We start from the raw sequence: 14,111 nt of genomic DNA, 5'->3' as shown, positions 1-14,111 counted from the left end.
TGGACTAGATACCTCCTGAGGTCCCTTCCAAGCCTGATAGTCTGTGATTCTATGTGCTTCGTACTTGCAGTGTAGCAGGCCCACGAGCCCCGACGCAGGGCTGTCACCCCGTTGTGCTAGCAGTGCACAGACCCAGAGGGCCCTGCCGCACAGACTTAATATTCTAATTCCAGATGAGAGCTGACAAATGGGTATAAAACCACCGGGGAAGGGGAGGACACTGTCAGGGCTAGGAACCCCTGTGACACTATGGGCATGGCTATCTGGTTCCAAGGCTGAGGTTTTATTTTATTTTTTAGTTATATTTTGTAACACACACCCACACCCACACAGCAAACTGCTGTGGAGTTTTGCTATGAACAGTTAATCAGCTGCCATGTCCTAGCCCAGAGGTGGCTGCATTTGAGTGGTGGTGTAGCTATTCCTGTCTTTGTATAGGGCCGCATTGCGCCGGGTGCTGAGGGGTTTCAATAATCCCGCAGGGTTCAGCCCACCCTGCAAAGCGCTCGGTGACCGCTTGAGCCGGAAGCGGGGAGAGAGGGCGTGAGGTGCAGTTACTCCCTGCTAATCCATGTTCGCTCTGTTGGGCTACAGGCCGGGCTGGGGAACAGGTTTTATCAGCATGGCTTTGGGATGGATGCAGTGTGGAAGCCACCCCAAATGGGTGCCTATAGATCTCTGCCCGTCCCCACGTGGCTGGGGTGCGCCGCCGGTTTCGCAGCGTTCTGAGCAATGGTTTAGAGAGCAGTTTGACGCGTTTTTCTTGGTACTACTTTCCGTATCCCTCCACCTACACGCCTGGGCAGGCTTCGCTCCCAGCTGGCCTGGGACGGTCACAGCTGATAAATGGGACGCCTGGCACCGTGACCCAAAATGGAGTTTCTTCTCGGCCTCAGAATGCTGCGGTCGCTGGCACCTGGCCTCGGCTAGACGTTCGTGGTCCATCCCCTTGGAGAGGGGGTTTCCAGAGCCATAACACAGGAACAGAACAGCTGAGAATGGGGCCCGAGGGAGGGTGAGGGACGGGACCCCAGAGGCCAGCTCCCTTGTAGGGTTGTATTTTATGGAGTGCTCAGGATCAGAGGGCTGAGATGAAAGGGGAGCAGGAGCCTATTAATCTCACAACAAAGGCTTCCCGGAGTTAAGAATGGCAATAAAATGCTTTGGGTGTGTGTGGGAAGCGGGGGGGGGGGGGAGCCCGAGCATGCATGTGCAATGACATGTGTGTCAGTGCACAAGGGCAGAGGTGTGTCCGGGCACGGAAGAATGGATGAGCTCGTGGTTAATGGGACTTGGGAGGGCCCTGCCCCAGCTGCCCCATGGGACCACGGGGCTTAACTCGGAAGGGGGGTTGAGTTTAGCTCACACGTTGCTAACACACACTAGCAGGGCCCTCGCCTGTCTCTGAGCACAGCCCTGTGGAGTTCAACATCGCTGGATTGGCTGCGATGCAGCCTAGTGGCTGGGCCTCAGTTTCCCCATCTGTGCATTGGGGATAACAGTCCTTCCTTTCTGTCTGGGCTTCTTGGACTGTGAGCTCTTGCCTGGCACACGGCGTCTGTGCGGCACCTTTGGAGCTGAGAGCGTGGGGGGGGCAGGGGGCACAGACACCCCCCTTTCCTCAGCCCTTTCAGTTACTTCACTCTCACATTCCAGGAGTGTGTGTGCCTGAGGAGCCCAGATCCTCCTTCCAGGCCGGTGGCCACCCAGGTCAGGGCTGGTGCACACGCCAGCAGACCTCCATGACATCGCAGCCCCTTTCAGCGGGGCAGCGCGGTCGGGGCAGGCATGGGTGTGCGAGGCGGGTGCTCTCTGAGATGGGAGTCCCCCCGGCCAGGGGCAGCTCAGATACGCAGATGGGCTGTTTCCCTGGGCCGTGATAACACACCCAGGGCCCCCCCGGGGATTTCCAGGCCACGGGCTGAGGACAAAGCCAGAGCTCACAGCAGCTACCTCCACTCCAATCTCCAAAACTTCCGGGCACAGCTCTGTGTCCCACCTAACATTAGCCCTGCGGTTACATCAGTGCCACTGAGAGCAGAGTTGGACCCTAGAGACAGGTGCACGCTAGACCCTCAGTTACAACAACGTCACCTTCCTTCTAGCCACTAGGAACACAGCACGGGCGCAGCTGAGCCCTTCCGTGGCCAGGGAAGTGATCGATGCTGGTGGAGCAACGGGTAACACGGCCCAGCGTGCACACGCCTGGGGAGGGCTAGAACAGGGAGAGGTGGTGCTCGCCCTCCCCGCAGGATTTCTAGCCCACATGGAAATATCATAGACTCAGAGAATATCGGGGTTGGAAGGGACCTCAGGAGGGATCTAGTCCAACCCCCTGCTCAAAGTAGGACCAACCCCAACTAAATCATCCCAGCCAGGGCTTTGTCAAGCCTGACCTTAAACACCTCTAAGGAAGGAGATTCCACCACCTCCCTAGGGAACCCATCCCAGTGCTTCACCACCCTCCTAGTGAAATAGTGTTTCCCAATATCCAACCTAGACCTCCCCCACTGCAACTTGAGACCATTACTCCTTGTTCTGCCACCTGCCACCACTGAGAACAGCCTAGCTCCATCCTCTTTGGAACCCCCTTTCAGGTAGTCGAAAGCAGCTATCAAATCCCACCTCATTCTTCTCTTCTGCAGACTAAACAATCCCAGTTCCCTCAGCCTCTCCTCATAAGTCATGTGCTCCAGACCCCTCATCATTTTTGTTGCCCTCCGCTGGACTCTCTCCAATTTGTCCACATCCTCCTTGTAGTGTGGGGCCCAAAACTGGATACAGGACTCCAGATGAGGCCTCACCAATGCCGAATAGAGGGGAATGATCCCGTCCCTCGATCTGCTGGCAATGTCCCTACTTATACAGCCCAAAATGCCGTTAGCCTTCTTGGCAACAAGGGCACCCTGCTGACTCCTATCCAGCTTCTCGTCCACTGTAACCCCCAGGTCCTTGTCTGCCTAGCCGGTCGGTCCCTAGTCTGTAGCAGTGCCTGGGAGAAGATGGAGGCTCTGAGCCCTCCAGCTCATTCTACATGCTGGCCCGGCTCCGGTCCGTGCTGCGACTGAGCAGCAGGCTGTCCCCACGGGCTCCGGTTCTTGCCCTCCGCCCCCTCCCCTCCTCTCGCTCCAGGGCCAGCTAAGGCAAAGGGTGTCAATCCCGAAGGCCCAGCAGCAGGTCCCCCAGGTGTGCCCCTGTGCGCCGATGGCCCGGCCTCGCTCCAGTGGTTGCCTGTTCCGCAGCCCCGCAGGCAGGGAGGCGTCTCAGGTAGCTTGGGCCAGGCCCGTGGAGAGCAGGGACCAGCGTAGGGAGCCAAGGCCCGGTGCCGAGCAGGCGGGGCGCGGCGCTCTGGAGTCATTGCGTGACTGGAGTGCTCATTCCACGGTGCAATGCTCACAGGGGGTGGCCGCAGAAGCATGAGCTGCGTGGACACGTGAGACAGATGGGCAGCTGTATGTGGGAGAGGGGCTTCCACAACCACAGCTATTTGGGCATCCGGTGGCCCGGAGGGGGCCCGGGTGCGGTGCCACAGAGTGCGCCAGGCTGCCCGGAGCATTGGGTCTGGAGAAGCGTCCAGGCGTTTGGCTGAGCCAAGGCCTCGGGGCCGTTTGGGGCTCGGCCAGCCTGGTGCAGCTCCTGTGGGACCTTCTGCTGCGGGAAGGGGCTCTGCCACCAGCGCCCGTGCCAGGCTGCACCGGCTCGAGGCAGGCGCCCTGAACGGTGCACAGGCAATTGCCTTCCCACCGCGAAACGCGGTGCAAAGAGCTGCAAAGTGGCGACTGCCTCCCAGCTCCTCGTGCTCTGTAAGTTGGTGCTAATTTTCCTTATTACACGGTTCCCGCGTGGTGGGGGCTGCTCAATCTGTGCTCCAGAGCCAGGGCTGTGCTGGTGCCCCCAACAGGCCAACCCTGGGCAGGGCACCAGAGCCGTGCCTGGGGTCTCACCTGATCCAGCTGTCTGGGCAGGCAGACGTAGGCCGGGCCGGCGGCGCTCAGGTGCACTGGGATGCTGCCGGGGATACACTAGTGGTACTAGGGGCACAGGCGGGGGGCAGAGCCCGGAGATCTTGGGAGCGGTACCGATGCTGCGCGTGGCCCCACTGGCTCTGGGCCTGGCCAGCCGGAGTTACCTGTTCAGCCCAGCAAAGCCCCTTCCCAGCCCTCCCAGAGCCGGGATTTCCCGGGCGGGAGGTGCTGAGCTCTCCCCGCCGGGACGTGCTAGCGAGGCAGTTCGGGGGGTCCGGCGCAGCCGCTGGGTGGGCTGGGGACCCTGCTGGGTGCGGGGGGCTTGGTACAATAGGCTGCCTTGCAGGATACTGACGCTGTGTTCCAGGCTGGCACACCTGGGGGCATCTAGTGGGCTCACCCTGCCCTGACCCTGGGAGTGTGTGTGTGGCCTGGGGAGGCCAGCGATCAGGAGCAGGCCCCCTCCCGTCTCAGCTCCAGCCTCCGTTCCTGCTCACGCCCAGCACCTCCCGTTCCTTGCACCCCGGCTGGCAGCAGCAGCAGCCTCCGTTCCAGGGGAACGTTCTGGCTTCCAGCCAGCCTTTGGCCAACGTTCTTCCACCCACACAGGCCATGCCCACCCACATCAAACAAACCAACCGCCCTCCCCGAGTCCCCACAAACCACCGACTCCCGGCTCCTGGCCAGAACCACAAACACCTGCCCTGTCCACCCACACCCTGCAGCAACCACACGCAGCATTGCCTCCACCCTAAGCACAGGCCTGCTGCGTCCCCACGCGGAGCCCGGGGGCCTGCGTGCTGACCTGGGTGAACCACACCAGCACGCCACCTGCACCCAGCAGGGTGCCAGCCAAACCCATCATGCCCACGCCCTGCGCCACGGCCGCGGGGAGGGGCTGGGCACCACGACGCTGCCAGCCCCCAGCACTCAGACAGGCCCCCCGATCCCGCACTATTTAGGAATAATAAATACTGGGGTCTGCTTAGGAATCGGACCATTGGATGGGGAGGGACATCCTGGCTCAGCACATCCCAGGCTGCCCCCACAGACCATCCCCTTCGTAAACTGGTCAAGTTCCATCTTCAGAGCAGACAGCCCCCGTTCCTCCCTCCTCCGCTGCCTAGAAACTGGCTTCTCCTGCCCAGCCTGTGTCTGTTTGTGGCCAGTTTATCCCCTTTGGCTCCCGTAACTCTCCTGCCTTCCTGGGGTTTGCCTGCCCCCTGCAATCAGAGACAGCCCCCTGTCGGCCTCAGCACCGGCTCCTCTGAATTCATCTGCCTTGAACGTGGGCGACCCACCGTGTGCACAGCCCTGTCCGATGGAAGACGCGTCCCTAGCTCTATGGGGAACGCCTCCCCTCACACAGCCTCCCATCGTGTTCCCCCTTTTCAGGGCTGCAGCACGTGGGCGAAGCCGTTATCCTGGGCCTAGGCTGGCTGGTTCCTGAGCCTTTAGATCATGCTCATGCCAGGTTTTCCTCTGCAACCAGGAGGGCTAGAAACCTCGGTCCAGATCCTCACAGGTGTTTCGGACCCTAACTCCCATTGGGCCTTACTCCTTCTTCCTTTTTAAATGAAACCCGAGTCTCCTCATAATCACAGGACTCCAGGAGCTGGGGCATTAAGAAATAAACCAAATATCACACGAGTTGGCAACACTATCATTATACAGTCTTTTGCAGGGCAGATGTGACCCCCAAACACACACCATATGTACATCCTCCCCCAACACATATCACAGGGACCCCTCCATTGCCCTCCACATCACAGAGAATAATACTACAGTCCCTGTACCGAGAGCCACAGGCAAGGCAGACGCTGGTATTTTTGACCCGAAGTCTGGTTAGATGAAGGGTGGAGGGGACGCAGCAGAGTCGGGGTGTAGAGAGGTGGGGACACACTGCAACACGGCTCTATAAAATCTCAAGGATTTTAAACAGGACCGAGAGGGGCTCTGGGGTCAGACGCTGGCTCCAGGGGCAGACTTTTGGTTTGTCATAAGAAAGGACAAGAAAAATCAGTCAAATCCCCCCAGGTCTGCCAGAGCCCAGGTGAAAGAGGTAGACCTGGGGGAGATTTGATATTTTGCTCTATTTTGCCTAAAAACCTCGTGGTTCTGTTTCAAACATCTGTCAAAGTACAACCGTGTGTGTGTGCAAAGTACAACCCTGCATCTCTCTGTGTGTGGTATTGTAAGGTAGTGGTTGGCTGGATCTCTCTTGCTCCATCCCTGTTTGTGTTAGAGAGACTGCTGCCCTCTACTGACTGGAATCAGAACTGCTCATAGTGTGTCCTAGGACCTATACTGCTAACAGCTCATGGAGATTTTCCGTTAGCTCAGCGTAATAGGAGCCACCTATTAAATGATCTGGAGAAAGGGGTAAACAGTGAGGTGGCAAAGTTTGATACAATTTGATACTAAATTGCTCAAGATAGTTAAGACCAAAGCAGACTGTGAAGAACTTCAAAAAGATCTCACAAAACTAAGTGATTGGGCAACAAAATGGCAAATGAAATTTAATGTGGATAAAAGTAAAGTAATGCACATTGGAAAAAATAACCCCAACTATACATAGAATATGATGGCAGCTAATTTAGCTACAACTAATCAGGAAAGAGATCTTGGAGTCATCGTGGATAGTTCTCTGAAGACATCCACGCAGTGTGCAGCAGTAGTCAAAAAAGCAAACAGGATGTTAGGAATCATTAAAAAAGGGATAGTGAATAAGACGGAGACTATCTTATGGCCCTTATATAAATCCATGGTACGCCCACATCTTGAATACTGCGTACAGATGTGGTCTCCTCATCTCAAAAAAGATATACTGGCATTAGAAAAAGTTCAGAAAAGGGCAACTAAAATGATTAGGGGTTTGGAACGGGTCCCATATGAGGAGAGATTAAAGAGGCTGGGACTTTTCAGCTTGGAAAAGAGGAGACTAAGGGGGGATATGATAGAGGTCTCTAAAATCATGAGTGATGTTGAGAAAGTGAATAAGGAAAAGTTATTTACTTGTTCCCATAATATAAGAACTAGGGGTCATCAAATGAAATGAATGGGCAGCAGGTTTAAAACAAATAAAAATAAGTTCTTCTTTACACAGCGCACAGTCAACTTGTGGAACTCCTTGCCTGAGGAGGTTGTGAAGGCTGGGACAATAAGAGGGTTTACAAGAGAACTGGATAAATTCATGGAGGTTAAGTCCATTAATGGCTATTAGCCAGGCTGGGTAAGGAATGGTGTCCCTAGCCTCTGTTCGTCAGAGGATGGAGATGGATGGCAGGAGAGAGATCACTTGATCATTGCCTGTTAGGTTCACTCCCTCTGGGGCACCTGGCATTGGCCACTGTCGGCAGACAGGATCCTGGGCTGGATGGACCCAATCTGGCCGTTCTTATGTTATTCTGTTCACCTCCTACTTTTGGAGTAGGAGGCTCCAAGTTACCCAAGAGTTTCTGGCTCCTAACTGGGGGCATCCAGTGTGAATTCCCTTGGAACGGCAAATGCCTTCACTCACAGTAACAGATTTAGGCAACAATCAAGAGACTGCAGGGAGTGGCCTTCGTGAGAAGCACCGTGGACCGAGAAAGAGATTGCGGTGCCCAGAAACCGGCCGGCTCAGCTGGATGGCTTTAGTGGTGCGTGCTGGCTGCGTTAATGGCAGGAGGTGGCTAGACCCTGGAAGGGAGCGGGGAAGGGAGAAGGCCCTGCTGATGAGGGCCGCAGAGTTTAGTGCTCACGAGCAGCTGCTTTCCTTGCCAGCAGGGCGGCGATGTGGCAGCAGCTGCCTGTTCCGGTCGGCTCTATTTCCAAGCTGCCCAGCAAAAGCAGCGCGTGGCTCTGCCACGCTGGCATTTTCAGAGAGGTTTTAACACGAGGGGACGTTTAGCACAAGCAGGACGTGCAGGTTTGGTCCAGCCCCCTTTAGCCGCAAGCTGCCCTGCAACAACCGTTTGCGTGGTGTCCACACTGGGGTTTATGAGCTGTGTGCAGCCCTTGTGCAATCAGGTGGCAAACAGCCTTTAGGCTCCAGCGTCTGTCTGTGGCGGGTGCTTCGTTCTCCAGCTCCTCACCTGCCCTTCATCACCGGAGCATCCGAGCACCTCGCACTCAGTGAGGAGTTTTGTCTTCACCGCTCTCCTGGGAGACAGGGAGGGAGTTTCCTCATTTTGCTGCTGGGAAAACAGAGGGTCTGCAGGCGGGAGGTGGGATGGCCCCGGCGATCCAGCCTGATCAGAGCCAGCCTGAGTCACAGTCGGTAGCTGCACTTCGTAGCCGGGTTCTGGGCGGGTGGCGCTAACCCATGCCGCCCCCTGTGCTGCATCAAAGCCAGCCTGGCGTGTCGACGTGTGAGCAGTCCCAGCGCACATCCCCAGAGGGCCACGGTCACTGCACCACGAATCCAGCCTGGGTCTCTCGGCCCAGCCCTGTGCTCTCTCACTAAGCGGCACCTTCAGGTCCCATCAACCCTCTTCCCTAAAGACCAGGGCTCACGTGGCTGCTGTTACCGATGAACGCGGCTTGTTAATGAGCCAGAGCGAAGGCGGGTGCTGCTCCGGTGCAGCGAGCTCCCGCTCGGTGCCAATTGCACCCGGGGGCTGGTTTGCTCTCTGCACCGTGTTTGCAGCAGGGGGGGCTGTGCTGGGCTTAACAAACCTCCTTGTCCCCCCGCAGGTGGTGCTGGACAACATGCGGAGGAAATGCAAGTGCCACGGCACCTCCGGGAGCTGCCAGCTGAAGACGTGCTGGCAGGTGACCCCCGAGTTCCGCCTGGTGGGCTCCGTGCTCAAGGAGCGCTTCTCCGGGGCCACGCTGATCCGGCCCCACAACAGGAACACGGGGCAGCTGGAGCCAGGCCACGCGCGGCACCGGCGCCGCGCCAGCATCGGCGACCTCATCTACTTCGAGAAGTCGCCCGACTTCTGCGAGCGGGAGCCGGCCCTGGACTCCTTGGGCACCCAGGGCCGGCTGTGCAACAAGAGCAGCCCGGGCATGGACAACTGCGAGAGCCTGTGCTGCGGGCGCGGCCACAACATCCTGTGCCAGACGCGCAGCGAGCGCTGCAACTGCAAGTTCCACTGGTGCTGCTTCGTGGCCTGCGAGGAGTGTCGCCGCACCGAGTGGGTCAGCGTCTGCAAGTGAGGCGGGCAGGGCCGCGGGCCGGCACGCGGCAGCCACGGGACGCACGCTCCAGCCGGGACCTCAGGGTGGAGCAGGGGGAGCAGTTCCCAGGGGGGCTGCCCAGCACCGGTTAATGCACCACACACCTTCCACCCTTTGTCGGCACCAGCTCCTGCCGTGGGGGGCGTTCAGACGGCTGCCCGGGCAAACCCACCACCGCTCCCGCGCCGCGGCACGGCAGGGCAACTGGGTAGCAGGGCGGGGGTGGGATGGGAGGGATGGGGGAGCGTTTCCGAGCTAGGTACCGTTCCTTCTGTTCAGGGACAGCTTCAACCGCAGCCCACGGGCGTCAAAGCATGGACGGGATTGGGGCCGCGAGCAGCTCCAGCAAAAGCTCCGTCCCCGCCCAGCGTGGACACGTGCAGAGACCTCCAGGGCGCAGGGGACTAAATCTCCCGGCAGTCTCCCCTCGCTGGAAGGGGACAGCTCAGGACTCACCGGACCGCACTGAAAAGGGATTTTCATATGAAAAAAACATGTAAAGAAGAGTTTTGAGGGCTCTCCCCCAGCGTTTCTAAGAGGAGGAGGGGTCCCCAGCGCCCGCGGCTGTGCTGTCTGGTAAGTTATTTTATTATTGTGAATAAAAGTGGACTGGAGACGGCGCCATGAAGCGGTTCTGAGCGTGGGCTGGGGAGGGAATCGGGAGAGGGTGTTAATGGAGGGGCAGCCCCTCTGCAGAGTCCCCGTGGGTTTAAAGGTGCTGATGCAGCTAACCGCTGCTGCGGAAAGCAGGAGAGATCCCCGAGAAAGTTGGGCTGCTCCTACGACCACTTTAACCTCCTTCGCCCATTGCCTCTGCATTCCCCTCAGCCTCCTGGCCCCTGGGAGCAGAGGGGTCAGGAGCTCCCAGGATCAGGCCCCCACAGATCAGTGGGAGCAGGTGGGAAGCCAGGCCCCAGGCTGTTGTGAAACAGACGCGGGAGGGACCCAACACAGCCCCGGAGGCAGCCTCCTCCCCTGCCGCCGGCCGCGCCGGGTGTGTTCGGGGGATACAGGACCTCGGCCCGCCGAGTCCAGCTGGGCGCTGAATCCAGCCCAGGACGGGCCCTGGAGCTGCGGGGGGCTGGGATCTTCCACCAGGCAACCCCCGGGGGCAGTTCTGCATCCCCTGGGACCGGGCAGGAGGGAGGCAGGGGAGCCCTGGAATATCCCAACCCCCTTCCAATGCACCCGCCGAGCATAAGAGTGACCTGGCACATCCTGCGCCCGCCCATGCAGCACCAGCAGTGACTCCAGACCCCGCGGGCAGGATCCCGCCGAGCTCAGGGGACCGAGCCGCGGCGGTTTCCATGGTCTCAGCCGTTGGCAGAGCCCAAGGAGAGTGCCTGTCTCACCGGGGGGCAGCCGCACGCTAGCAGCCCCCAGCGCCCTGCATGCTGATTCCTGCTGCTGGCATCTCCCCGGCCGTCCCTGGGCTTACTGAGAATTGTAACGCTAAATAGCTACCGAAACAGCTGGTGGCTCCGAGCAGCCAGGCTGCCTGGCTCCTGCAGGTCCTAGCGCTTCCTCTGGGCGTCATGGGAGACACGAGACCAGGCCGGAAGGAGCGTGCCGGGATTAACATGTGCTGAGCACGCAAAGGCCTCACTCGGGATCAGGGCTCTGCCACGCTGGGCACAGCTGTGGCCCCTGCTCTGGGGCATTTAGAGCCAGCAACAGCAAACAGGACCGAGTGAGGGGGATTGAAGGAACAGGACGGCGATCGGACGCGTACAGAGACGAGCTTACGATCGCGGGTTATTGTACATAAACATCGGCTCTAACGCCCCCAGGTTCCCAAAGCACCGTCCCACCTTGCACGCGGGCTGGGTAAGAGTGATCCCTCCCCCACCACTGAAATGCAGCCACCTCGGGGCAGAACACGGCAGCTGGCTAGGCGCGTGCAGCCGCTCTTCCGCTGGGGTTCAATTCAGAACAACGGTGGTCATGGGTCCCGCAGGAAAGCAGGAAGCAGAGAGGCAGGATTGGAGGACCTGGCTTGGACTTTGGCCAGGACTACGGGGTTCACGCCCTGACACACACAGGGAGGGGTTTTCACACAGGCCAAGTTTGTTTCACTGCAAAGAGATTTGCTCCCCTGGGATCTGTAATTTCTCTCTCTCAAAGACCCAAGAGGCCCGGTCCTGGAGTGCTCCCCGGGGCACGAAGGGATGTGTCCTGCTTCCCCCATCGGATACCGGCCCCTGCCCTCCACTGCTGACTCAGTGTCCCACCTGCGCTGGGTCTAGCGTCCCCTCGTGCCCACGGTCACCTGGGCCCTCCAGCTCCACTTCCTCCCCTGGGGCCTCTCCTGACCCTCCGGGGGTCTCAGCCTCAGAGCTCGAACAGGGCCCCCCAACACTGGGAACCCTCTTCCCCATGGAACACTGCATGGAAACCCAGCCCCCCCCCCCCACCTCGACCCCTGGACCACCCTTCAGTAGCAGGGCGGCTCCCTTGTCCAGCTCCCCAAATGCTCACCTCCTCCCTCCCCGGCCCCTGTGTCTCCGGGCGGGGAGGTCGGGCTCTGCACATCAATCAAACCTCGGCACTTTGTACTCGGCGTCTGTTTCCAAACTCCAAGGGGCTGCTTGGCCGGGAGCGTGTGATCTCGCTGGGCTGCCTCAGTCAGTAATTTACTCTCCCCTCCACCAGCTCATTAACGCCCCAACTACTAATCCAGCCGCATTTACACGCTACAACAGCTGGGTCGCCTGCTGCCTGCGGCTCACCTGGCCTCTGCTTGATGTGGTCTCGGGGAGGTGCAGCGGGGACATGGCTCATCCCCCCACCCCCCCAGAAATGACAGAGTCTGGTGCATTTCCGATACACTCACACCCCATGCTCAGGTGACACTCAGCGAGCAGGCACCTCGCCGCAGCCCGAGGCCCTGGCCCCGTTCGACACGGTAGCCCCAGGAAGCTCCGAGCGCAGGGACGTTGCCCAGCTGTCCCCAGCTTTGAAAGTTCAGCCGTCGCGCTGCTCCGTTAGCGACACCCTCGGGCAATCAGAGGCTCACGCTGCTTTCCCCGGCCCCAAGCGTTTCAGTCGATCAGCGACCCTAAAAAATCAGACCCCTCCTGCCGAGATTATAAAGCGCCACAGCCACTTTACGGCTTTCTTTGCAGCCGTGCCCAGGCTGCGTCAAACAGGTCGGCAAATCCACGGTTAAAATGCGCGCTGAAGGCAGCCGTTCAATCCCCACTCGCCATTAAAGGCCTGTCCTGTGACAGGCCCAGGGCATTCTGCCTCGGTCTTCAGCCGCCACCGGACATCCTGGACTAGAGCCAGCCACCCACAGCAATGGGCCTGTTATCGCTTGTTTATATACACTCTAGACACCAGCCCTGGAGCAGAGGTGGTCACAAACAGCACACAGGCAATCCCCTCTCTGGGGGTTCTTGGCCAAATGCCTACACCTGGTTTCCAGGGAGCAGCAATGCTGCGGCAAGAATGGACGCGAGTTCGAATAAATTCCCCTGCCATTTGCCACAGCTCCCACAGAATGAGCGAGCATCACAAAAGGAGCAACAGCTCGGCGTTCATTAAAGACAGGACACTCCTCTCACGCTAAGAATCCAGTAACCTGTAAGGCATGGAACAGCGCCTCCTGGTGACACCCGCCAGAACAACGTGTCAGGCTGGATTACATGAAACGTAGCCCTGGGCACTAGGTTAACAGAGATGAGCAATGAGCCACCAAGGAGGAGAGTCCGAGGTAGAAACTGCTACCCAGGCCCCAGTGAGATTTGAACCCACAACCCCTGCTGCCTACACTAACCCCTGAGCTGCTCTGCTCTGCGTATCCCGGCACCTTCACTGCCTGGCTCTCTGGCCCCACTGTTACTGCTCCATTGCTCCAAGGGAGCAGCAGCTCTGACCATCCGCAGATGGAGGGGAAACGGGACAGGGGCAGTGTGGGGCATTTAGTGCACACGGCCCAGCCACCCTGTGGAGGTGCAACCCGCTGAGAATTAACAGTCATAGGACCCCCGAGTGCCCAACATTTCGCCCCCGGGCCACCTGCCAGTGTCACAATGTCACACACACGCAGCACCACCCCGTGGGCACGTCCCCCGTCTTTCTCCTTGGGCTGAAAGGTTTTGCACAGGGCAGGAGATTAAAAGATCCCAGGCTCTTCCCCAGAGAGGAGCGAGAAGTCTGAGGCCTGGAGTGACACCAGTCGATGAAGCTGGTTTTGCTCGGAGACGGTCGATCCCCTTCTCACCAGCACAGCACAAAGCGTTTGTGCGCTGGAAGCAAGAGGCAGGTTCCCCAGCAAATCCAGAGAAGTGAACCAGCGGCAGGAAAATGGCAGAAGAAAAACTGCCCAGAACAGGAGCTAGTTCTTAACTGATTGAATGAGATGAGGTTTTACCTCCATTTAAGTGCACCAATTTCAATGGGGGCCCTTTATTGGGGTGTAACGTTTCCCCTGGAAGAGGGGGGGCCTCCCAATTCTCATGCTTTCATCATGAGTTTGCTGCTATTTAGTGCATTCCATAAAGCGCCAGCTCCCAGCATCCTGGGATGCCACGAGACTCTGAGGCTGTGGCTACACTTAGCACTTCAAAGCGCTGCTGCGGTAGCGCTGCCGCGGCAGCGCTTTGAAGCGCTAAGTGTAGTCAAAGCGCCAGCGCTGGGAGAGAGCTCTCCCAGCGCTGTCCGTACTCCACCTCCCTGTGGGGAATAACGGACAGCGCTGGGAGCCGCGCTCCCAGCGCTGGGGCTTTGACCACACTGGCGCTTTGCAGCGCCGCAATTTGCAGCGCTGGAGAGGGTGTGTTTTCACACCCTGCTGCAGCGCTGCACATTTGTAAGTGTAGCCAAGCCCTCAGCCGGCATGTTTTAAAGAAGGGACGTCTACCCCCCTCCGAATAGCAGAGAAAAGCTTGAAAGCCAGGAACCTGGTGCTGCCTGAAGGCTCAGATACCAGAAGGGAAACACAGAGAACCCAGCATTTATTATTATTATTATTTTTAA

The 14,111-nt window shown here is 58.7% G+C and overlaps 1 protein-coding gene across 1 annotated transcript in view; it reads left to right on the top strand.

The window, feature by feature from the left end:
* WNT10A (Wnt family member 10A) overlaps positions 1-9,297 on the top strand; it is a 37,957-nt gene extending 28,660 nt beyond the window's left edge. Inside the window, exon 4 of the mRNA XM_045032830.1 lies at positions 8,643-9,297. Within this exon, the coding sequence (XP_044888765.1) occupies positions 8,643-9,110 (468 nt within the window). The 3' untranslated portion in view covers positions 9,111-9,297. The remainder of the gene's footprint in view (positions 1-8,642) is intronic.
* Positions 9,298-14,111: the final 4,814 nt, after the last annotated feature.

This window comes from Mauremys mutica, chromosome 10 (genome assembly GCF_020497125.1).
Source record: "Mauremys mutica isolate MM-2020 ecotype Southern chromosome 10, ASM2049712v1, whole genome shotgun sequence".
Lineage (NCBI taxonomy): Eukaryota > Metazoa > Chordata > Testudines > Geoemydidae > Mauremys > Mauremys mutica.
Note: the sequence above shows the minus strand (reverse complement) of the source record. Positions and strands in the feature narration are given on the sequence as shown.